At 38.7% G+C, this 27,389-nt stretch overlaps 1 protein-coding gene across 2 annotated transcripts in view; it reads right to left on the reverse strand.

Annotated features, from left to right (window-relative positions):
* Positions 1–603: 603 nt before the first annotated feature.
* LOC124621578 (cytoplasmic dynein 2 intermediate chain 1) overlaps positions 604–27,389 on the reverse strand; it is a 168,893-nt gene continuing 142,107 nt past the window's right edge. For both annotated transcript variants that reach the window (XM_047147152.1, XM_047147153.1), the window contains exons 18-19: positions 17,867–17,990; positions 604–1,161 (exon numbers count right to left, since the gene is read on the reverse strand). In XM_047147152.1, the coding sequence (XP_047003108.1) occupies positions 1,039–1,161; positions 17,867–17,990 (247 nt within the window). In that variant the 3' untranslated portion in view covers positions 604–1,038. The remainder of the gene's footprint in view (positions 1,162–17,866; positions 17,991–27,389) is intronic.

A 27,389-nucleotide genomic window follows, 5' to 3' on the forward strand; every position in this document is an offset into this window, starting at 1 on the left:
GATACTGACTAATAGCAAATGTACCCAGGGCCGTTTGTCATGGAATCTGAAAACTGTATTGCCATCTGGCAGCAAAACTAAAAAATGCCCCCCCCCCCCCCTCGCCTCCAGAATTACAGTTTTGGGTAAGCTTTTCTTTTGGCTGGCCTGGTTTTGAAGCTTCACTGCCACAACCAGGCAGACACCTGCCTTTTTGAACAACAGAACTGGTGTTTCATATGCACAATGACCCATGACGGAAGACCTAGACTATCAGTGTCATCTTCTTTGGGAAGTCATCCTGGCAGCTATGAGCTGTGTATCTACCAAGATAGAATGTACCTTGAAGATGGATGAATCTGTGTAATGAAACTTGCAAATCTTTCTTTACAATAATAATATCCACAAATTGAAAAGTGCAGTTGGATGCAGAAACAGTTTTTGTTTCTGCCTCAGCATCAGTTTTCGATTTGGATATAATAAGGTAGTCATTCGTTCATTCATTTCTACAACAAACATTCCTCATGAGACAAAAAGCTAAAAGCTTTTCCAAAAATAAATATATTCACAGTTATAGTATCAATATTTTGTTTTGGTGGATAAAGCAAAATAGACAAAAAGAACTGTATTCAATATGGATTCCATTACAACTCATAAGTGCATGGGGAACCTGAAAGCATGTAAGGCAGTTTTAATAGAACACATTAGTCATTATCAGACAACTGGACCATAGTTTTCAGTATTAATAACAACTTATATAAACAATGTGTTCTGATATTACATACAGAGTATATACATATAAATCACACTTATGTAAGCCTACAAAAATATCATGGATACATACTCTGATGTATTAAATTTCAGGTCACAGTCTGGTTCACATGCAATAACAAAACTGAGAAACATGTGAGTGTCTACTGGTTCAAAAGAAATCTCTGACACAATATTCATATAAATGCATTCATATTTACAAAATTAAATTATATCTACAGTACATGATTTTCATATAACCAATACCAACAATGAAATATTTGTGTATGGGACCAGGTCTACTTCATATTAGAAGACACCAGTATACCTCAAAAAGTTGTTAATTTTATCTCTAAAATCACTCTGAGAGTGATTCCAAAATTCTTTTCTTAACTGATGAACTTCCATGGTTCCATCCTCAAATGACAGGACCTGAAAAACACGATTGCTTGATATTACTTGGAACACAATGTGACTATTTAATTACTTATCTGAAATTGTAGCAAAACTAAATAATCAAACTTAATCACCTAACTCCCCACCCTTCCTTTCCTCTTATACTTCCCTCTATTCTCCTTTCCACAAACATGCCATCTCTGTCAAATCTCCCACTCAAGAACGGTCAGGTGAGATATGCTGCAAGGTCGATACCTCATGCCTGACTCCTGAGTGTGACTTTGGTGCTGTGATGTGGGGCTCTCTTTGGTTTGTTTGGACAGAGAAGGATGGGGCAGTGCACGGGGAGTGATTTCTGGCGGTTGCCACTGAAAAAGGTTGGTGGCACTCTATTTGGCTATGAGGCACTCAGTACTGAATAACTCTGTTTGGAGCTCGCAGGGTGAGTAAGGAAAAACAGCATACACATGCCATGCTCAGATGGCCTATTGCAACTTCAGTTTTCCAGATCTCACTGTTGGTGCTGGTTTATCTAGAGGAAGAAACCTTCCTGCTCCTGCACTTATTAAGAATGGGTGAGTACCATAATTATCCTCATGCATTGGTGGTTTTCCTCAGATCCGGGCAGTGGAATGTTTAGCATATTTCTTGGAATATTATTTGGCAGCTTGCCCATTTGCCCTGTTGTGGTGCATCACTTTCTTACTTATTTTGACACATGTGCATATTGCTTATTTAGTGCACCTTTGGCGTGTTCATGTCGACCTAGCAACACTATGCCCAGCCCCTCTCTTGGAAGTAATTTGTTTTTGCTTTTGGCTTCTATTCTGTTTTATTGTGTTCACCTGTTGACTGGGCTTTATATATTGTCACTTTCAGGCTAGTGTACCCAATATAAGTTTTTTAAAGAATGTTTGGCTATTTGGGCCACCTTTTGGAATTTCACATCTGAATCTGTTAAAAGATGCAACCTCTCTTGAGACGCCCCTTTTTCTGAATTACGTTAAAAAGAGTGGTTGTAATATGCATTTTCTCACTTGTCTTAAGAATTTTGATGTGTTCTAAAAGTCAATTACAATTTGGTCCCTCACATCAGGTTTGGCGTGTGTCTGCATAGCCTGGGCAGATCTGGTGCATGCCAGGTTTGGTTGATATCTCTGCTAGGAGCCTCGACCAGCCTTATGATATGCTGTTAGTGATCATGCCTTACAGGCACCACTTCTGTCTGTAATCTGCCTATTACATTTGGTATTTTTGTCTCTTATCATTTGAAAAGTTGGTATTGTGTGTGTGTGTTTTTGTCTCTTAATTAACCTTGCTTATTAGGATATTTGGACAAAAACACATCTTGAAAGAGCACCCAAATTTAATTAGCTATCTTGCAAGTTTTAAAGGTTCTGTTTTACAAGTATATTCTTTCTAATGAAATAGTGATTCCTTTGTTAAAATCACTTTAATTAACAATAATTTGAATTTGTAATAATAATAATAATAATTTTATTGCCCAAAAAATTTAAAAATATTTAAAATGAACAATGCTCAATTCCCCCCCCCCCTCCCCCTCATGGTCCAGCCATACTAATGTGCTATGACAAGCACATGCAGTGCTACCATAGTGCCATGCTACAGGGAATGTCACAGGGCGAGCATTTATATTTATTTGTATGTGTGTGAGGAGAGAGAGAGAGTTGGAGAGAGACAAAATATTTAGACTATAAATGAGCAAATATCCAAAACCTACAGCAATTTTCTGAGCTGGTACATGTGTCTATGCAACACATGTGCACACACACACACACACACACACACACACACACACACACACATCATCCGCAGGTGAGTGGCTGTCTCTTCTCATTTCATTCTGCAGTTAAATATACCTTTCAGACCAATATTCTGCTGTCTCATGCATCATGTATCACTCTAACTGAAAGCTGTAACTTATAAATGTAACAAACAGTTTTAATCTAGTATTAACTTAATTTTAATACATACTCTTACACAGAGTGCCTAGTTATGAAAATAATCTCAATACCACTGTTACTATCTTTGCCCCCATATCTTATCTATCATTTATGCAGTTGTGAGAAAAGAGTGGGGATATGCTGGTAGATTATAAACATATCAGTCCATGAAGTAGAATACACCATCAGCTGCAAAAAGTGAAAATTTGGTTTTAAGTTCTGGTCCGGCACACAGTTTCACCTTTCAAAAAAATACAATTCAGCGGACATTAAGATGCAAATTCGAAGTTTCAGTCTATGGTGGATGTTAACAAACCACACAGGATTGTAACACAAAAACAAAATGCACATGCACATACATATCAGTATAAGCTGTTATGGCCAACAATGAGCAATGGAAAAAAGGTTGTTTCTTTGTGAACCATCCACATCCTCAGAAATAGTGCTTATATCAGCTGAAACCATTAAAGAGATAGATGAAATTTTACTCATTTAATGCATTCCAATCAGACCACAGTGACTGCTGCAGTCCCCAAAAGGCATAAACTTTTTCAACATTTTGTGTCGCGCCTGCTTCCTTTAGTCAAATTGTGTCACAAATTTCTTGATTCCCAATTCTATTCATTACCTCCTCATTTGTTATGTGATTTACTCATCTAATCTTCAGCAATCTTCTGTAGCACCATATTTTAAAAGCTTCTATTCTCTTCTTGTCTGAACTGTTTATCATCCTATTTCACTTCCATACATGGCTGCACTCCAGACAAATACCTTCAGAAAAGACTATATTCAATGTTAACAAATTTACCTTCTTCAGAAATCTTTTCTAGCCATTGCAGTATAAATTTTATATCCTCTCTCCTTTGGCAATCATCAGTTATTTTGCTGCCCAAATAGCAGAACTCATCTACAACTTTAAGTGTCTCATTTCCTAATCTAATTTTGTCATCAGAAAACCTCAAAGTTTTTATTTCGTCTCTCTGAACTTTAATCCCTACTTCAAATTTTTCTCTGATTTCCTTTACTGCTTGCTCGATGTACACTTTGAATAATATCAGGGATAGGCTACAACCCTCCCTCAGCCACTGCTTCCCTTTCATGCCCCTCGACTCTTATAACTGCCATCTGGGTTCTGTACAAATTGTACACAGCCTTTTGTTCCCTGCATTTTACCCATAAGACGTTTAGAATTTGAAAAAGAGAGTTCCAGTCAACTTGTTCAAAAGCTTTTTCTAAGTCTACAAATGCTATAAATGTAGGTTTGGCTTTCCATAACCTATCTTTTATGAGAAGTCGCAGGGTCAGTATTGCCCTGCATGTTCCCATTTTTCTCCGGAATCCAAACTGGTCTTCCCTGAGGTCATCTCCCGAGCTATCAGTAGTTCTGATGGAATGTTGTCTACTCCCAGTGCCTTGTTTTGACTTAGGTCTTTCAGTGCTCAGTCATGTTCTTCACACAGTATCATTTCTCCTATCGCATCTTCATCTATCTCCTCTTCCATTACCATAATACTGTTCGCAAGCATATCTCCCTTGTATAGACCCTCTATATGCTCCTTCCACCTTTCTACTTTCCCTTCATTGCTTAGGACTGGTTTTCCAAATGAGTTCTTGATATTCATACAAGTAGTCCTCTTTTCTACAAAGGTCTCTTTAATTTTTCTATAGCCAGCATCTATCTTGCCCTAGTGATATATTCTACTAAATTCTTATGTTTGTCCTCTAGCCATTCCTGTTTAGCCATTTTGAACTTCCTATCAATCTCATTTTTTAGATGTTTGTATTCCCTTTTGCCTGCTTCATTTGCTGCATTTTTATATTTTCTCCTTCCATCAGTTAAATTCAGTATCTCCTGTGTTACAAAAGGATTTCTAGTAGCACCTGTCTTTTTACCTAGTTGATCCTCTGCTGCATTCACTATTTCATCTCTCAAAGCTACCCAATATCTCTCAAAGCTACCCAGTCTCCTTCTACTGTATTCTTTTCCCCTGTTCATGTCAACTGTTCCTTAATACTCCTACTGAAACTCTCTGCAACCTCTAGTTTTTTCAGGAAGGTCCCATTTCCTTAAATTCCTATCTTTCTGCCATACCTTCAGTTTTAATCTACAGTTCATAACCAATAAATTGTGGTCAGAGTCCACATCTGCCCCTGGAAATGTCTTACAATTTAAATATATTCCAAAATCTCTCTCTTATCATCATGTAATGGATCTGAAACCTTTCAGTGTCTTCAGGTCTGTTCCATGTATAAAAACTTCTCTCTTGATTCTCAAACCAAGTGTTAGTTACGATTATGTTATACTCTGTGAAAAATTGTACCAGGTGGCTTCCTCTTTCATTCCTTTCTGCCAGTCCATATTCACCTACTATTTTTCCTTCTCTTCATTTTCCTACTATCAAATTCCAGTCTCCCATGACTATTAAAGTTTCATCTCCCTTAACTATTTGAATAATTTCATTTATCTCATCATACAGCTCTTCAGTCTCTTCATCATCTGTGGAGCTAGTCAGCATATAAACTTATACTACTTGTGATGGGTATGGGCTTTGCATTTATCTTGGTTACAATAATGCATTCACTGCACTGTTCATAGTCACTTATGCATTTTCCTATTTTTTAAATTCATTATGAAGCCTACTCCTGCATTACCCCTGTTTGGTTTTGTATATATAACCATGTATTAACCTGACCAGAAGTCCTGTTCCTCCTCCGACAGAATTTCAGTTGTTGTTCTTGTTGTGGTCTTCAGTCCTGAGACTGGTTTGATGCAGCTCTCCATGCTACTCTATCCTGTGCAAGCTTCTTCATCTCCCAGTACCTACTGCAACCTACATCCTTCTGAATCTGCTTAGTGTATTGATCTCTTGGTCTCCCTCTACGATTTTTACCCTCCACGCTGCCCTCCAATGCTAAATTTGTGATCCCTTGATGCCTCAAAACATGTCCTACCAACCGATCCCTTCTTCTAGTCAAGTTGTGCCACAAACTTCTCTTCTCCCCAATCCTATTCAATACCTCCTCATTAGTTACGTGATCTACCCACCTTATCTTCAGCATTCTTCTGTAGCACCACATTTCGAAAGCTTCTATTCTCTTCTTGTCCAAACTGGTTATCGTCCATGTTTCACTTCCATACATGGCTACACTCCATACAAATACTTTCATAAACGACTTCCTGACACTTAAATCTATACTCGATGTTAACAAATTTCTCTTCTTCAGAAACGATTTCCTTGCCATTGCCAGTCTACATTTTATATCCTCTCTACTTCGACCATCATCAGTTATTTTACTCCCTAAATAGCAAAACTCCTTTACTACTTTAAGTGTCTCATTTCCTAATCTAATCCCCTCAGCATCCCACTATATCTAACTTTAACCTACCCATTTCACTTTTTACTCCTGGGGCCTTGTTTCAAATTAGGTCTTTTAGTGCTCTGTCAAACTCTTCACGCAGTATCACATCTCCCATTTCATCTTCATCTACGTCCTCTTCCATTTCCATAATATTGTCCTCAAGTACATTGCCCTTGTATAGACTCTCTATATACTCCTTCCACCTTTCTGCTTTCCCTTCTTTGCTTAGAACTGGGTTTCCGTCTGAGCTCTTGATATTCATACAAGTGGTTCTCTTTTCTCCAATGATCTCTTTAATTTTCCTGTAAGCAGTATCCATCTTACCCCTAGTGATATATGCCTCTATATTCTCACATTTGTGCTCAAGCCATCCCTGCTTAGCCAATTTGCACTTCCTGTTGATATCATTTTTGAGAAGTTTGTATTCATTTCTGCCCACTTTATTTACTGCATTTTTATATTTTCTCCTTCCATCAATTAAATTCAATATTTCTTCAGTTACCCAAGGATATCTACTAGCTCTTGTCTTTTAACGTACTTGATCCACTGCTGCCTTCACTATTTCATCGCTCAAAGCTACCCATTCTTCTTCCACTGCATTTCTTTCCACCATTCCTGCTCAATGTACAAAATGAATAATATCAGGGGTAGGCTACAACCCTCTATCACACCCTTCTCAGACACTGCTTCCCTTACATGCCAATAAATTCTTATAACTGCCACCTGGTTTATGTACAAATTGTAAATAGCCTTTCTCTCCCTGTATTTTATCATACCATCTCTAGAATTTGAAAGAGAGTACTCCAGTCAACATTGTCAAAAGCTTTCTCTAAGTCTACAAATGCTATAAAAGTGGGTTTACCTTTCCTTATCCTGTCTTCTATGAGAAGTTACAGGGTCAGTATTGCCTTGTATATTCCTACATTTCTCTAGAATCTAAACTGATCTTTCCTGAGTTCAGATTTTGCCAGTTTTTCCATTCTTCTGTAAAGAATTCATATTAGTAATTTGCAGCCATGGCTTATTAATCTGATAGTTTGGTAATATTCACAACTGTTACCACTTGTTTTAATTTTTTTTTTTTTTTTTGAAATTGTAATTATTATATTCTTCTTGAAGTCTGAGGGAATTTCGCTTGTCTCCTACATCTTTCTCACCAGATGGAAGAATTTCGACGTGGCTGGCTCTCCTTTTTTTGACTTGGGCCTTTCAGTCCTCTATCAAATTCTTTGTGCAGTTTCATATCTACCATCACATCTTCATCTACCTCCTCTTCCATTTTGATAATACTGTCTTCAAGTATATCTCCCTTGTATAGACCCTCTACACACTGCTCCACCTTTCTGCTTTCCCTTCATTGCTTCAGGCCAACGGCCTTGCCACAGTGGTTACACCGGTTCCCATCAGATCTCCAAATTTAAGCGCTGTCGGGCTGGGCTAGCACTTGGATGGCTGACCATCCAGTCTGCCGAGCACTGTTGGCAAGCAAGTTGCACTCAGCCCTTGTGAGGCAGACTGAGGAGCTACTGGATTGAGAAGTAGCAGCTCCGGTCTCATAAACTGACATATGGCTGACCATGTGCCCCTCCATATCCACATCCAGTGATGCCTATGGGCTGACGATGACACGGCGGCCAGTCAGTCCCATTGGGCCTTCCAAAGCCTTTCCGGATGGGGTATTTTTTCATTGCTTAGGACTGGTTTTCCATATGAGTTATTGATATTCGTACGAGTGGTCCTCTTTTTCCCAAAAGGTCTTTTTAATTTTTCTGTGGGTGGCATCTATCTTGCCCCTAGTGATATTTCCTTCTACATCCTTAAGTTTGTCCTCTAGCCATTCCTGCTTAGCCATTTTATAGAAATTTGTATTCCTTTCCACCTGCTTCATTTATTTTTATTACCTCCTTTCATCAGTTAAATTCAGTATCTCTTGTTTTATACTAGGATCTCTACTAGCCCTCATCTTTGTACCTAGTTGATCCTCTGCTGCATTCACTATTTCATCTCTCAAAGCTATCCAATCTCCTTCTATTATATTCTTTTCCCCTGTTCTTGTCAACTGTCTCTTAATACACTCTCTGAAACTCTCTGCAACCTCTGGTTCTTTCAGTTTATGCAGGTCCCATTTCCTTAAATTCCTATCTTTTTGCCATACCTTCAGTTTTAATCTACAGTTTATAACCAATAAATTGTGGTCAGAATCCACATCTGTCCCTGGAAATGTCTCACAATTTAAAACTTGATTCCAAAATCTCTGTCTTACCATTATATATTCAATCTGAACCTTCCATTGTCTCCAGGTCTCTTCCACATATACAACCATTTTCATGTTTCTTAAACCAAGTGTTAGCAACGATTAAATTATTCTACTAGGCAGTTTCCTCTCTCATTCCTTTCCCCTAGATCCCAGCCCATATTGACCCACTACAGGATGTCCCACATAAAACCGGTAGGCCTCACATCCTGGTTAATCATCTCTAGTCGAATTGCTTGTGAAGTGACAACATTGTGTCAAATGTTGGGTAGACTGTGTTTCGTTGGAAACTCAAGCACAGCTGTTTGTTTGTGTCTCAGTTGTTGCGAGAAGCTCATATTGCTGTTGCAGAAATGGGGCAGTTTGGTTTAGAACAGGGATTTGATACTGTGAAGTGTTACATAGAGATAGGCCTCATCGAGGAATGTAAGGAGATGTTTGAAGTGAAGTATCGTGGTAGGAAACTCCCCATGACCAGCACTATACAAGATCCGTAAAAGAAATGGAGGGCTGTAAAATTCATTCAGAATGTGCGAAGGAAAAGGTGAGTGACAATGAGGAACCCTGAAACTACACACAGAATTCGCATGGTAAGGACATGGGCAATCTGGTGTAACTTGTACATCGTGTCATAATGTACTAAAAGATATAAAATTAAAAGCCCATTATTCGAGTGTGGTGCAAGTTAAAATTTGAGGATCAGGAAAAAAAAGAGTTCATCATGTTATCTAGCTGTTAACATTAATTGCTAACGGTTACTTAGACCCCTTGCTTTACCTCATTTCAGATAAGGCCTGGTTTCAATTTTCAGGTTATGTGAAGCCACAGAATTTCAGATATTGGTCGCAGGACAACCCACATATTCTGTATGAAGAACTTCTCCACTAGGAGAAGATACTTGTTTGGTGTGTGTTGCCCGGAATCACATTATTGGCCCCATATTTTTCAATTATACCTTAAACAGTGCCAGATATCTAGAGATCTTTGACTCTTTCAATGAGTAATTAACAGATGCAGAGAAGCTGTATACATTATTCCAATAAGGTGTCCTCGCACAACAGATGATCTTAGATAGAACATTACTAGAGAAATTAACACCACCACAGTGGCTGAATTACAGCCTGTTACTATTACTCATCATGTGAAACTCGCAATTCTTGGATACCCATGCCCACCACTTCCAGCATTTACCGTATACAGGTAACTACATGTTTTTTCATGTTACTATTACCTATTCTTTTTTAGTTATTTCATTATTCCTTGAATCTCAGGTATGAGGTGTACCGGTTTTACGTGAGATACCCTGTATTTTTCCTTCTCTTCCTTTTCCTGCTATCGAATGCTGGTCCCCATCACAAATAAATTGTTGTCTCCTTTACCTATCTGAATAATTTCTTTTATTTCATCATACATTACTTAAATTTTTTCAACATTTGCGGTGATAGTTGGCATATATACTTGTACTACTGTGGTAGGTGTGGGCTTTGTGTCTATCTTGGCAATGATAAAACATTTGTTATGCCATTCATAGTAGCTTACCCGCATTCCTATTTTCTTATTCATTATTAAACCCACTCCTTCTTTACCCCTATCTGATTTTGCATTTATAACCTCTATGATGAAGGCTAGTAGAAATCCTTGGGTAACAGAAGAGATTTTGAAGTTAATTGATGAAAGTAGAAAATACACACATCAAAACATGTTTTGCATCACCCCGGTTCCCAGAACTCTTGAAGATATATGTTGACTGTGGATATTGCATCACAGACACAGTCCTTTTGACTGTTCAGAGATGTCACTAAACCTGCCCAAAGATGTAAACAACCATGCATGAGAAGCACCTATTAGACAGAGGGGGTCTGACAGCCAATCAGTTTCAGTCATTCCACCAGGAAGGAGTTACGCAATCTGTGTTGTCTGTAGTTCAACCATGCCTAGACAGTCAATACCACAGTTTGATCACGTCAGCACTGTTACTTTGTGCCAGGAAGGACTCTCAACAAGAGAAGTGTCCAGGCATCTCGGAATCAACCAAAACAATGTTGTTGGGACATGGAGGAGATACAGAGAGACAGGAACTGTCGATAACATACCTCACTCAGGCTGTCCAAGGGCTACTACTGCAGTGGATGACAGCTACCTACAGATTATGGCTTGGAGGAATCCTGACAGGAATGCCACCATGTTGAATAAAGCTTTTCGTAGAGCCACAGGATGTCATGTAATGATTCTAACTGTGTGCAATAGGCTGCCTTATGCGCAACTTCACTCCCGATGTCCATGGTGACGTCCATCTTTGCAACCACAACACCATGCAGTGCGGTACAGATGGGCCCAATAACGTGCTGAATGTACTGCTCAGAATTGGTATCACGTTCTCTTCAGTGATGTTTTTTTTATTTTTTTTATTTTTGTTATGGTTTTAGGGTGCAAAACTGCTATGATCTTAAGCATCCAAGTGATGAGTGTCGCATATACCTTCAACCAGACAATTGTTGGAGACGTGTTCAGAGGCAACTCGGTCAGGCTGAACGCCTTGGACAAACAGTCCAGCGAGTGCAGCAAGGTGGAGTTTCCCTGCTGTTTTGGGGTGGCATTATGGGGGGCCTGTGTACACCACTGGAGGTCATGGAAGGCACTGTAATGGCTGTACAATATGTGAATGCCATCCTCCGACTGATAGTGCAACCGTATCGACAGCATATTGGCGAGGAATTTGTCTTCATGGACAACAATTTGCGCGCCCATCATGCACATCTTGTGAATGACTTCCTTCTGTATAATGACATCGCTCAACTAGAGTGGCCAGCATGTTCTCCAGACATGAACCCTATCCAACATGCCTGGGGTAGATTGAAAAAGGTTGTTTATGGAGGACTTGACCCACCACCAACTACTCTGAGGGATCTATGCCAAATTGCCATTGGAGAGTGGGACAATCTGGACCTACAGTGCCTTTATGAACTTGTGGATAGTATGCCATCATGAATACAGGCATGCATCAATGCATGAGGACATGTTACTGGGCATTAGAGGTACTGGTGTTTACAGCAATCTGGACCACCACCTCTGAAGGTCTCACTGTATGGTGGTACAACACCCAATGTGTGGTTTTCATGAGCAATAAAAAGGGTGGAAATGATGTTTATGTTGGTCTCTATTACAATTTTCTGTGAAGATTCCGGAATTCTCAGAACCAAGGTGATGAACAACTTTTTTTTTTATGTGCGTATATATATATGCAGTGAATCAAGCAGACGAAAGGGAATACAAACGTCTCAAAAATAAGATAAAACAGGAAGTGTGAAATGGCTAAGCAGGGACAGCTATGGGACAAATGTAAGGATGTAGAAGCATATATCACTAGGGGCAAGATAGATACTGCCAGAGGAAAATTAAAGAGACCTTTGGAGAAAAGGTATGAATATCAAGAGCTCAGATGGAAAAACCAGTAATGAGCAGAGAAGGGAATGCAGGAGGAAGGGATATATGGAAGGTCAGTACAAGGGCAATGTACTGAAGGGCAATATTATGGAAATTGGAGAAGACATAGATGACAATGAAATGGGACATATGATACTGCGTGAAGAATTTGACCGAGCAGTGAAACACTTAAGTCAAAACATGGCCCTGGAAGTAGACAACATTCCATTAGAACTACTGATAGCATTGGGAGAGCCAGCCGTGACAAAACTCTTCCATCTGGTGAGCAAGATGTATGAGACAGGCAAAATACCTTCAGACTTCAAGAAGAATATAATAATTCCAATCACAAAGAAAGCAGGCATTGACAGGGGTGAAAATTACTGAACTATCAGTTTAATAAGTCATAGTTATTAAATACTGACAGGAATTCTTTAAAAATGAATGGAAAAACTGGTAGAAGCTGACCTCAGGGAAGATCAGTTTGGATTCTGAAGAAATGTTGGAATATTCTAGGCAATACCGACCCTATGACTTATCTTAGGAGATAGGTTAAGAATAGGCAAACCTACGTTTCTAGCATTTATAGGCTTAGAAAAATCTTTTGACAATGTTGACTGGAAACTCTCTTTCAAGTCTGAATGTGGCAGGTGTAAAATACAGGGAGCAAACAGCTATTTACAAATTGAACAGAAACTACATGGCAGTTATAAGAGTCCAGGGGCATGAAAGGGAAGCATTGGTTGATAAGGGAGTGAGACAGCCTATCTCCGATGTTATTCAATCTGTATTTTGAGCCATCAGTAAAGGAAACAAAAGAAAAATTTGGAGTAGGAATGAAAATTTATGGAGAAGAAATAAAAACTATAAGATTTGCCAATGACATTGTAATTCTGTCAGAGACAGAAAAGGACCTGGAAGAGCAGTTGAACGGGCACTGTCTTGAAAGGAGGATATAAGATGAACATCAACAAAAGCATGACGAGGATAATGGAATGCAGTCGAATTAAGTCGGGTGATGCTGAGGGAATTAGATTAGGAAATGAGACACTTAATGTAGTAAATGAGTTTTGTTATTTGGGGAGCAAAATAACTGATGAAGGTTGAAGTAGAGACAATATAAAATGTAGACTGGCTATGGCAAGGAAAGCCATAAGAAGAGAAATTTGTTAACATTGAGTATAGATCTAAGTGTCAGGAAGTCTTTTCTGAAAGTATTTGTATGGAGTGTAGCCATGTGTGGAAGTGAAACATGGATGATAAACAGTGTAAGCAAGAAGAGAATAGAAGCTTTTGAAATATGGTGCTACAGAAGAATGCTGAAGATTAGATGGGTAGAACATGTAACTAATGAGAAGGTACTGAACAGAATTGAAGAGAAGAGGAATTTGTGGCACAACTTGACTATAAGAAGGGATCAGTTGGTAGGACACATTCTGAGGCATCAAGGAATCACCAATTTAGTACTGGAGGAAAGTGTGGAGGGTAAAAATCACAGAGGGAGACCACGAAATGAATACATTAAGCATATTCAGAAGGATGTAGGTTGCAGTGGTTATATGGAGTTGAAGAGGCTTGCTCAGGATAGAGCAGCATGGATAGCTGCATCAAACCACCAAACTTCATTAATTCTCACTATATCTAAGTTAAACCTAACCATTATCTGCCTGATTAAGGGATATAACATTCCACACTCTGAGTTGTAAAATGACGGGTTTGTTTTTCCTGATGATGACATCCTCCTGAATAGTCCCCACATGGAGATCCGAATAGAGAACTATCTCACCTTCAGAATGTTTTACTGAAGACAGTGCCATAATCATTTAACCATACATTAGAGCTGTATGCCCTTGGCAAAAATCAAGGCTGTAGTTTCCTCTTGCTTTCAGCCATTCGCAGCACCAGCACAGATAGGCTGTTTTGGTTTATGTAACAAGGACAGATCAGTTGGTCGCCCAGACTGTTGCCCCTGCAACTACTGAAAAGGCTGCTCCCCCTCTTCAGGAATCACACACTTGTCTGGCATACAGTACAGCTATATGTATTGCTGAGGCACACAAATCACCCCACCAATGGAACGATCCTCTGTTTATGGGGCTAGTTTATTAGTCTATTAAATTTATGGTGCATTGATATCCACCATTGGGGGGCTCGAGTCATATCATTTACTGCTGCACAATAGCTTGTGTTGATCATCAGAGACAGTAACACATGTTGTTTCCACTGGTTTGTGAAAACTTAAATCAACTGTAGTTGTGTTAGTTATTTAAAACCTGCACCTACATTTCAATCTAGCAGTTAGTGGAATTCTGACCAGTTATCAGTAACCATTCAACAGTTTATTGTAAATTAGTGACACATTTTAGGTAAATAAACCTGCCCCTAGATGAAGAGAAGCAGAGCCAAATTTTATTAAACAATTTTAATTTAACCCTTGTAGCATCGAAACCGGAATGTGTTACGAAGACATTCTTCAATTAACATTTGCATTCTGATGGAGGGCAATATTAGATTTAAAATGGGCCAACTCAGGTGCTACTGTTACAGCAAAAAATGTGATCATTATGTACTGTATCCTCTGGTGACACAGTCACCAACCACACAGTTTTGTATTGTAGACAGCCAGAGCTCTAGCCTGCTAATGACACTTCCTCTGGAGCTCAGACAAAAACAGTCTGCAGCATCTCTCAAATACACCAGCTGTTTACAATCTAACCTCCAGCAGCTGTCACAGTAGCGTGTGCTGCCAGCTTCACTGCCAGAGGCTTCTGCGAGTTACGTGCCTTCGCGGTATCCTTCCACTGGAGGAGTATTTAGGTTGTCGTCCGCTCACTCTGAATTCACTTCATATTCCAGACTTCATGCTGACCACACTTAGTGGTTCCTCAATCAGACCACTTTTGCTGAGCATACTGTACACTCTGGGTTCTATGCTGGCCGTGTCTAGTGATCTACCACTCGGAGTTCATTCCTCGAGCACACTCTACTCTCTGTCCCCTCTGCTGGCTGTACCTACCAGCCCACCATCTGAGTCCACAGCAGCTCAGTCCTTTGCAAGACTTCATCTCCAAGCTCACTGTCTCACAGTACACTAATACCATGAACATTGTCCACCTACGAATACCTGATAATTTCATGCTGGGACTTTCCAGTGCTTCAGTGAGTAACTATCAGACTTAACCAAGTAGCACAGATTCATGTTCCAAGAAAGAGTTATTGTATTTTGTTATTAGACTCAGCAAAATTTCATTGTTATTGGCTATGTGGGTACATCAATGATAGTGTGTTGTTTCCCTCAGTCACAAACACTATATTTAATCACCATTGTGCTCTCAGACTGCCAGCAGTGTTGTTACCCAATATTTATGAAAACTAACAACTGAATGCATATTGTACCTCCATAGGTACTGCCCTGTGTTGCTTTTATCCTTTTCCCATATGAAGTTGGGAATACATGATAAGCCATTTGAGTTAGCATAAGTTGTTCTGAACATAGCAGAGATAATATCAGAAACACTTTAGCAGGTAGCTTAAAGAACATCTTTTGATGTGAGCAGTCAAGTAAAGCAACTCAAAGGGAATGTTTCCTAAATTATTTATGAGTAAAAATGCATTCTTGCTCTTCACTAAACTGCCCTTGTGGCCCTTGGTATAGATAATATTCCACAAGAACTGATGAGATTGTCGAGTTAGTCTGCCGTGACAGAACTATTCTACCTGGTGTGCAAGATATACAAGACAGGAGAAAGTTGTTATCATAGGCCATAGTTTCACTTCTGTAGTGATGGACTGCATACTTACTACATAAACTCCATCTGAACAGGCCTTGAAAGGCCCAAAGGTACTGACCAACCATTGTTTACCTTCAGCCATCAGGCATCATTGGATGCAGATGTGGAGGAAAATGTGGTCAGTGAACTGCTCTCCAGGCTGTTGTCAGTTTTCATGACTGGAGCTGCTACTCCTCAACGTACTCACTCCTCAGTTGGTCTCAAAAGGGCTTGGTGTACCCCACTTGCGTTGAGCAGCACTTGGTGGGCCTGAATGGTCATCCATCCAGGTGGTAGCCAAGCCCAACAATGCTTAACTTCGGTGATCTGACAGGGACCGGTGTTACCACTATGGCATTTCTGTTGATGATTTCTACCCTAAAAGGAGTTTTAAAGGGCTTCCAGTTTAATTAAACATATGTATTTCAGAAAATGTCCAACAAAGTCTACAACAATTCTTCCAATGGATGATAGGTGTTAGCCAGATTTTGAGTTGGTGTTTTGTGGGCTTTGTGCATGCATGAACATGTTTCTTTATTTTTTTTATCCATCTCAGGCCAGGTGAATGACAATGGTCTGAGTTTATCAAGAGCATCATCCGGCAGCAATCTTGGTGTAGGGCTTGTAAAATGTGTGCCGTGTGTGATTCGGAAATTATTATATAATTTTGTTGTTATTATCACCAGTCCCAAGACTATTTTAATGCAGTTCTTCATGCTAGTCTATCCTGTGCAAGCCTCTTCATCTCTGCATAACTACTGCAAACTACAGCCATTTGACTCGCTTATTGTATTCAAATCATGATCTTCCTTTACAGTTACCCTTCACCTCCCCAATGCTTTTCTGCATTACCAAATTGTCAGTTCTGTGATGACCTTTTTTTATGAGTCCTACCTACCAATCCCTCTTCTTTTTTCCCAATTTGGATTCAGTACCTCCTCATTAGTTATTTGCTGTACCAACCTAATCTTCAGCATTCTTTTGCAGCACCACATTTCAAAAGTTTTTGTTCTCTGCATGTCTGAATTGCTTAATTTCCATATAGGGTCATACTCCAAAAAAATTTATTCTCCCTCAACTTTAATTCCCTTTACAAATTTTCTATAGGTTTCCTTTACTGCTTGCTCAAAGTAGAGATTCAATAACATCTGGGATGGGCTAAAATGCTCTTTCATTCCCTTCTCAACTACTGCTTTGCTTTCATATCCTACGAATGTATCACTGCAGTCTGATTTCTTGCAAATTTTAGATAGCTTTTCACTCCCTGTATTTCATTCTAGGTACTTTCACAGTTTCATAGGGTGTATTCCAGTCTATGTTGTCAAAAACTCTCTCTGTATATATAAATACTGTAAATGTGTGTTTGCTTTTACTCAGCTATCTTCTAAGATAAGTCATACAGCCAGTATTGACTTGCGTAGTCCTATATTTCTCCAGAATCTGAAATGATCATCCTCAAGCTCAGTTTCTACCAGTTTTTTCATTCTTCTGTAAATGACGTGTGTCAGTATTTTGCAACCTGCCTTCTTCGCAGTTGGAATTATTACATTACCCACGGCCACTTCTCATTGTTTGGTCCTTATCTATGCCAAGTCATCATCACTAACTGGGTTGTGCACTGCTACTATCACTGTACTCAGACTTTGGGCAGTTATATGAGTAGATGGCATTTACTGATCCTATGGTTGATGGACTTTGTGTTCTCATTTGGTTATTTTTGTTTTACTCTTTGGACAATCTTAGTGCACTGCTGCTATGGGCTAGACCATGGACATTATAGTGTTGTTCTCCATAACATTTCTTTGTGTGTGACATTAAATATGCAGGTTCTTGGCCAGAAAATAGACCACATTCAGATCAAGTTTACCAGTAGAGCTGGTGATATAATCTATTGCCTTAACATCAGAATCTGACATTTCTGAAGGAAAAAAATAGTAATATACCAATTGTGACTACAGTTACATACTTACTAGTGTTGGAATTTCTCTTCCATTAATATGCCTTGGTGAAAGCCTCATAGATGTTGCTGTTTTTTCACAGCAGACAGAATGAACTGGTGACACATCACTTACATTCAGATCCCAAACTTGTATCCTAACAAACAGAAACAATATAAACAATGCATTTATAAATTTAAGGATTGTGTAGTAATATGGAACACTAATCGCAGGATATGGCCAACTAAATACTTAAAAAAGAGTACAGTCATGAGCAACAGACGTAGTGTTCAAAAAATGTACACCTTTGTATATTCTTCAATTGCAGTAATATGATACCAGATACAATTATATTAGAATTCATGTTTTATTGTAATGCAAACTTGAATAAGAGAATAAATTCACAATTATGAGAACAAAAAAATGTGTATTTGCATGGAGGTCTTAGTTACCGTCGAGGAGAATAAATGAGAAATAAAACCAACAAGTCCAGATGTAACAATACAGGCATATCTTTAACATAACTGTTCCCAGTGTCTATTGTAAAATAAACTGGCAATTTGTTATTTTTGTTAAAACTGTTATTTTTTTAAACTATGCATGAACTAATTTTGCATGCTGTTAACATTATATTGTGACTCAGAAGAGTGAATATGTGGTGTTTAAAATTTATTGTATATGTGGCACAACACACTTACCTACAGACTTCAAGATTAATGTTGAACTTCAGTGTTGGTCAGCATAATTAAGATAGGATGGGTAATCTACTAATAATTACAAACACAGAAAACTTTGTATATTACTAAGGAGATTTTTAAAAATATGCACACAACTGTAATAATCTCATTGGACTTCATTGTGCATATGCTCAAACTATACATAGGCAACCATTGTAGACACTACTTACGTTGCCCCACTTGGTCTTTTGCGGGATTCTACATGCTTGAGTGAAGATATCAAAGAGATTTTTATGATGAACTCCTCCTGAGTTCAATGGAGCTTTTGCAGCAAATTCATGGGAAAATAGACCTTCATTTTCTTCCTCCAACTTGCTTTACAATTGGCACTTGACATAATTTTATCAGTACAAAATTATTTGAAGACACAATTAATTCAATGAGCTGATAATTGTCTGATAGCTTATGACCATAGCATTGGAATTGTTTATAACTACCCTCACCTGCCAGTTACAGTGCCTGTTACTCAATATTAATTCATGCTCTGGTAGCTTTTTTGATGATATTATAATTCCTGGGGAGTGGTTTCATTGAAAAATCATGAACACATGCAGTATCTTTCAAAATAATTTCATATTACACCAGGCACATTCTAACACCCAATTCAGTGTAGGTCAACCTTAAGGGTTATCTTTCAAAATAATTTCATATTACACCAGGCACATTCTAACACCCAATTCAGTGTAGGTCAACCTTAAGGGCACAGAAGGCACAATAATGAGATATGCTGTAAATGAATGTTTCATTGGTTAGTACATTTTCATTTCTTGTTATTTTTAATTTATTCACCTCATTTTCCTCTATTAACTTTACCTTGTCATTTTTTCCTTCCTACCTTCTCAAAATGGTAGCACACTATGTTAAATTTAGTCGATCTTATCACAAATACTTTGTAATTATTTTATAATGGTTTCCAACAGCTGCTTAACTTTTGTTAATGAATAACTTACTCGTTCCAGATCCTTGACAGTTAGTCTACACAATGCAATCCACACAATACAATGAATGAATGAATGAACAGATGCATTGTACAGACCATGAGTTGAAGCAAGTTATTTCATACTTTTCTAATATTGGAGAGGTAGGTAAAAAATGTTAAGAGTGCAAACAAAACACATCTACAACAGATAAGTAAGTGAGCTGACAAACAGTCACAAAATGTATGGGTATCAATAGTGGTTATAAGGAAAAGTAAGATATATTCTACACAAACATCAAATCAATGGCAAGGTATATCATGCAGTTCAACTAGAATTAACACAGCGATTAAAAAATGTAAATTAATGTTAGCTATGAGGCTGTCAACTACCACAGGATGATAAAAGGAAGCAGATAAAGGAAGCAGATACCTTGCAGTTCAATTATTAGCAAAGGTGATAACTAGAGCCTGGATTTTCATGAAAATGCTTGTTGCATGCATGTTTGGACCATATGGGAAGTAAATACATGTTTCAAAGATTTCTTTAGTACAACAACATGAATTCAGAAATTTATAATACGTATTATATAATTTTTCTGGCTTTCGACCATATATTCCAATAACTTGTATGATAGCGTCTTTCACTAATGTTTCCATTGTTTTTTTTTTTTTTTTTTTTTTTTTTTTTTTTGGTATGCATTAGCCAAAAGAGCAGAGCTTGAGTACTCCTGTGAATTTTGTTACTGTCTGTAAACTTCATAGTAAGCTGTACTACCAAGTTGGGCTTGGCAGATGTGGGTACAAGTCAGTATACTTCGTGCCTTCTCTCACTGCTGCCAATTACTACTAACTACAGTGAATGGTATGGATTATTCTACTTGAGCTTCTGGGAAGAAAAGTTTGTTGCCAGCACTGTGTGAAATACTCCTTCCAATGCACTACTCTCCCCTGCTCCTTACCCTCTATCTGAAATTGCCTCTGAGGTGAGCTCAACATGAAATTTCAACTTTAGAAGCGAAAAATTTAAGCAATCATGAGCAGGATGTTGCTTCACAGAAAAGTGTGTAAATATGGCAACAACTTATCACTAAACCATTTTCTTCTTACATTTGTTTTAGAAAGCCAGTCAACACAGAAACACTTTTCATTTTTGCTGCCAAAGAAAAGCACCTGAATTCTGTACTGCCCGGGATGTAATGAACACAGGTACTTGATATATTTGTGTCAAATTAAAAAGTTTAGTTATAGCTGTTATGAGGGCTGTAACAAGAGACCTTGTGTCAAAATGGATTGAGGAAAATAAATTTCTAAGAATGGACAGTGTTGTCATTTACTGAGACTGTTGCATTAAGGATGTAAATAACTGTGTATTTGCCTTATTATTACCAGACAGTAGTGTATTTTAAAGAATATTTTTCCAAACCACTTGTACACAATATCGTGCTATTTTGTTTAATCTTTATTAAGCCTAGAACATGTATGCATAAAAATATAATACTGATATAAGCTATATTTTGTTTGCAGATCACATGCTCAAAAAAGTTTTAAGTAGATCAGCAAGTAGCTTCCACGTGTCATACTGCAAAGATGAAGCAATGAAAAGACACAAAGTTATAAACATGAAATCATTTATTAGTATAATACCAACTAAGCAAATGCAAAATCCATTTTCATGGACCTATGTGATGCTTTGGCAGGAGTAAACATACTATTTGCAAAACTAGCAAATATTGCATTCAAATGATTTTTAGAAAAACACATGAAATATGATACCCCAGACCCAACTACTTTACACAAAAATAACTTCACATCAGGCAGGTAGGTTAGAAAATTTAAAAAGAGAAATGGGTAGGTTAAAGTTAGATATAGTGGGAGTTACTGAAATTCTGTCGGAGGAGGAACAGAACTTCTGGTCAGGTGAATACATGGTTGTAAATACAAAACCACACAGGGGTAACGCAGGACTAGGGTTCATTGTTGTTGTTGTTGTTGTTGTGGTCTTCAGTCCTGAGACTGATTTGATGCAGCTCTCCATGCTACCCTATCCTGTGCAAGCTTCTTCATCTCCCAGTACTTACTGCAACCTACATCCTTCTGCATCTGCTTAGTGTATTCATCTCTTGGTCTCCCTCTACAATTTTTACCCTCCACACTGCCCTCCAATGCTACATTTGTGATCCCTTGATGCCTCAGAACATGTCCTACTAACCGGTCCCGTCTTCTTGTCAAGTTATGCCACAAACTCCTCTTCTCCCCAATTCTATTCAGTACTTCATCATTAGTTATGTGATCTACCCATCTAATCTTCAGCATTCTTCTGTAGCACCATGTTTCAAAAGCTTCTATTCTCTTCTTGTCTAAACTATTTATCATCCACGTTTCACTTCCATACGTGGCTACACTTCATACAAATACTTCAGAAACGACTTCCTAACACATAAATCTATACTCGATGTTAACAAATTTCTCTTCTTCAGAAACACTTTCCTTGCCATTCCCAGTCTACATTTTATATCTTCTCTACTTCGACCATCATCAGTTATTTTGCTCATCAAATAGCAAAACTCCTTTACTACTTTAAGTGTCTCATTTCCTAATTCCCTCAGCATCACCCGACTAAATTCGACTACATTCCATTATCCTCGTCATTCTTTTGTTGATGTTCATCTTATATCCTCCTTTCAAGACACTGTCCATTCCGTTCAACTGCTCTTCCAAGTCCTTTACTGTCTCTGACAGAATTACAATGTCATCGGCGAACCTCAAAGGTTTTATTTCTTCTCCATGGATTTTTATACCTACTCCAAATTTTTCTTTTGTTTCCTTTACTGCTTGCTCAATATACAGATTGAATAACATCGGGGAGAGGCTACACACCTGTCTTACTCCCTTCCCAACCACTTCTTCCCTTTCATGCCCCTCGACTCTTATAACTGCCACCTGGTTTCTGTACAAATTTTAAATAGCCTTCGCTCCCTGTATTTTACCCCTGCCACCTTTAGAATTTGAAAGAGAGTATTCCAGTCAACATTGTAAAAAGCTTTCTCTAAGTCTACAAATGCTAGAAATGTAGGTTTGCCTTCCTTAATCTTTCTTCTAAGACAAGTCGTATTGCCTCACGTGTTCCAATATTTCTACGGAATCCAAACTGATCTTCCCCGAGATCAGCTTCTACCAGTTTTTCCGTTCGTCTGTAAAGAATTCGTGTTAGTATTTTGCAGCTGTGACTTATTAAACTGATAGTTCGGTAATTTTCACATCTGTCAACACCTGCTTTCTTTGGGATTGGAATTATTACATTTTTCTTCAAGTCTGAGGGTATTTCGCCTGTCTCATACATCTTGCTCACCAGATGGTAGACTTTTGTCAGAACTGGCTCTCACAAGGCCGTCAGTAGTTCTAATGGAATGTTGTCTACTCCCGGGGCTTTTCTTCGACTCAGGTCTTTCAGTGCTCTGTCAAACTCTTCATGCAGTATCTTATCTCCCATTTCATCTTCATCTACATCCTCTTCTATTTCCATAATTTTGTCCTCAAGTACATCGCCCTTGTATAGACCCTCTATATACTCCTTCCACCTTTCTGCTTTCCCTTCTTTGCTTAGAACTGGGTTTCCGTCTGAGCTCTTGATATTCATACAAGTGGTTCTCTTTTCTCCAAAGGTCTCTTTAATTTTCCTGTAGGCAGTATCTATCTTACCCCTAGTGATATATACCTCTACATCCTTACATTTGTCCTCTAGCCATCCCTGTTTAGCCATTTTGCACTTCCTGTCTATCTCATTTTTGAGACGTTTGTATTCCTTTTTGCCTGCTTCATTTACTGCATTTTTATATTTTCTGCTTTCATCAATAAAATTCAATATTTCTTCTGTTAGCCAAGGATTTATATTAGCCCTCATCTTTATACCTACTTGATCCTCTGTTGCTTTCACTACTTCATCCCTCAGAGCTACCCATTCTTCTTCTACTGCACTTCTTTCCCCCATCCCTGTCAATTGTTCCCTTATGCTCTCCCTGTAGCTCTGTAAAACCTCTGGTTTAGTCAGTTTATCCAGGTCCCATCTCCTTAAATTCCCACCTTTTTGCAGTTTCTTCAGTTTTAATCTACAGTTCATAACCAATAGATTGTGGCCAGAGTCCACATCTGCCCCTGGAAATGTCTTACAATTTAAAACCTAGTTCCTAAATCTCTGTCTTACCATTACATAATCTATCAGATACCTTCTAGTATCTCCAGGATTCTTCCATGTATACAACCTTCTTTCATGATTCTTGAACCAAGTGTTAGCTATGATTAAGTTTTCACCTACTATGTTTCCTTCTCTCCCATTTCCTACTCTCAAATTCCAGTCACCCATGACTATTAAATTTTCGTCTCCCTTCACTACCTGAATAATTTCTTTTATCTCATCATACATTTCATCAATTTCTTCATCATCTGCAGAGCTAGTTGGCATATAAACTTGTACTACTGTAGTAGGTGTGGGTTTTGTGTCTATTTTGGCCACAATAATGCATTCATTATGCTGTTTGTAGTAGCTTACTCGCACTCTTATCTTTTTTATTCATTATTAAACCTACTCCTGCATTACCCCTATTTGATTTTGTATTTATAACCCTATATTTACCTGACCAAAGGTCTTGCTCCTCCTGCCACCAAACTTCACTAATTCCCCCTATATCTAACTTTAACCTATCCATTTCCCTTTTTAAATTTTCTAACCTACCTGCCTGATTAAGGGATCTGACATTCCACGCTCCGGTCCGTAAAACGCCAGTTTTCTTTTTCCTGATAATGACATCTTTTTGAGTAGTCCCCACCCGGAGATCCGAATGGGGGACTATTTTACCCAACTGGACGCCATCATCATTTAACGATACAGTAAAGTTGCATGCCCTCGGGAAAAATTATGGCTGTAGTTTCCCCTTGCTTTCAGCCGTTCGCAGTACCAGCACAGCAAGGCCATTTTGGTTAGTGTTACAAGGCCAGATCAGTCAATCATCCAGACTGTGCCCCTGAAACTACTGGAAAAGCTGCTGCCCCTCTTCACGAACCACACCTTTGTCTGGTCTCTCAACAGATACCCCTCCGTTGTGGTTGCACCTACGGTACAGCCATCTGTATCGCTGAGACACGGTTCATAATGAATTTAAAAAATAGGAACATGCATAAGTGACTATGAACAGCACAGTGAATGCGTTATTGTAACCAAGATAAACTCGAAGCCCACACCCACCACACTAGTTCAAATGGTTCAAATGGCTCTGAGCGCCATGGGACTCAACTTCTGAGGTCATTAGTCCCCTAGAACTTAGAACTAGTTAAACCTAGCTAACCTAAGGACATCACACACATCCATGCCCGAGGCAGGATTCGAACCTGCGACCGTAGCGGTCTCGCGGTTCCAGACTGCAGCGCCTAGAACCGCACGGCCACTTCGGCCGGCCACCACAGTAGTGTAAGTTTATATGTCAAATAGCTCCACAGATGATGAAGTGACTGAAGAGATGTATGATGAGATAAATGAAATTATTCAAATAGTTAAGGGAGATGAAACTTTAGCAGTCATGGGGGACTGGAATTTGATAGTAGGAAAAGGAAGAGAAGGAAAAATAGTAGGTGAATATGGAGTGGCGAAAAGGAATGAAAGAGGAAGCCGCCTGGTACAATTTTGCACAGAGCATAATTTAATCGTTGCTAACACTTGGTTTAAGAAACATGAAAAAGGTTTTATATGTGGAAGAGGCCTGGAGACAATGGAAGGTTCAGATTGAATATATAATGGTAAGACAGAGATTTTGGAATCGAGTTTTAAATTGTGAGACATTTCCAGGGACAGATGTGGATTCTGACCACAATTTATTGGTTATAAACTGTAGATTAAAACTGAAGGTATGGAAAAAAGATAGGAATTTAAGGAAATGGGACCTGCATAAACGGAAAGAACCAGAGGTTGCAGAGGGTTTCAGAGGGTGTATTAAGAAACAGTTGACAAGAACAGGGGAAAAGAATACAGTAGAATGAGATTGGATAGCTTTGAGAGATGAAATAGTGAATGCAGCAGAGGATCAACTAAGTACAAAGATGAGGGCTAGTAGAGATCCTAGTATAGCACAAGAGATACTGAATTTAACTGATGAAAGGAGATAATAAAAATAAACGAAGCAGGTGGAAAGGAATACAAATTTCTATAAAATGGCTAAGCAGGAATGGCTAGAGGACAAACTTAAGGATTTAGAAGAATATATCACTAGGGGCAAGATAGAGGCCACCTACAGAAAAATTAAAGAGACCTTTTGGGAAAAGAGGACCACTTGTACAAATATCAAGAACTCATGGAAAACCAGTCCTAAGCAATGAAAAAATACCCCATCCGGACAGGCTTTGGAAGGCCCAATGGGACTGACTGGCCGCCACGTCATCGTCAGCCCACCGCCTCCCAGCTGTGTGTCAGTTTATGAGGCTGGAGCTGCTACTTCTCAATCAAGTAGCTCCTCAGTTTGCCTAACAAAGGCTGAGTGCAAACTGCTTGCCAACAGTGCTCGGCAGACCGGATAGTCACCCATCCAAGTGCTAGCCCAGCCCGTCAGCACTTAAATTTGGAGATCTGACAGGAACCAGTGTTACCACTGTGGCAAGGCCGTTGGCCTGAAGCAATGAAGGGAAAGCAGACAGGTGGAGCAGTATATAGAGGGTCTATACAAGGGAGATATACTTGCGGACAGTATTATCAAAATGGAAGAGGAGGTGGATGAAGATGTGCCGGGAGATATGAAACTGCATGAAGAATTTGACAGAGGTCTGAAAGACCCAAGTCAAAAAAAGGCACCAAGAGTAGACAACATTCTGTTAGAACTACTGAAGCCTAGGGGGAGGCAGCCAAGTCGAAATTCTTCCATCTGGTGAGCAAGATGTATGAGACAAGCGAAATACCCTCAGGCTACAAGAAGAATAAAATAACTACAATTTAAAAAAAAAGTGGTAACAGTTGTGAATATTACCAAACTATCAGATTAATAAGCCATGGCTGGAAAATACTAATATGAATTCTTTACAGGAGAATGGAAAAACTGACAAAATCTGAACTCGGGAAAGATCAGTTTAGATTCTAGAGAAATGTAGGAATATACAAAGAAATACTGACCCTGTAACTTCTCATAAAAGACAAGTTAAGGAATGGCAAACCCACTTTTATAGCATTTGTAGACTTAGAGAAAGCTTTTGACAATTTTGACTGGAATATCCTATTTTAAATTCTAGAGAGGTATGATAAAATACAAGGAGAGAAAGGCTATTTACAATTTGTACATAAACCAGAAGGCAGTTATAAGTGTCGAGGGGCATGAAAGGGAAGCAGTGGTTAGGAAGGGAGTGTGACAGGGTTGTAGCCTATCCCCAATTTCATTCAATCTGTACATTGAGTTTAAGCATTAAAGGAAACAAAAGAAAAATTTGGAATAGGAATTAAAATCTATGGAGAAGAAAGAAAAACTATGAGGTTTCCAATGACATTGTAATTCTGTCAGAGACAGCAAAGGACCTGGAAGAGTAGTTGAACAGAATGGACACTGTCTTGAAAGGAGGATATAAGAGGAACATGAGCAAAAGCAAAATGAGGATAATGGGATGTAGTCGAATGAAACCAGGTTATGCTGAGGGAATTAGATTAGGAAATGAGACACTTAACATAGTAAATGAGTTTTATTAGTTGGGGAGCACAATAACTGATGATGGTCGAAGTAGAGAGGATATGGAATGTAGACTGACAATGGCAAGGAAAGCGTTTCTGAAGAAGAGAAATTTGTTAACATTAAGTATAGATTTAAGTGTCAGGAAGTTGTTTATGAAAGTATTTGTATGGAGTGTAGCCATGTATAGAAGTGAAACATGGACGATA

This window comes from Schistocerca americana, chromosome 1, assembly GCF_021461395.2.
Source record: "Schistocerca americana isolate TAMUIC-IGC-003095 chromosome 1, iqSchAmer2.1, whole genome shotgun sequence".
Taxonomy (NCBI): domain Eukaryota; kingdom Metazoa; phylum Arthropoda; class Insecta; order Orthoptera; family Acrididae; genus Schistocerca; species Schistocerca americana.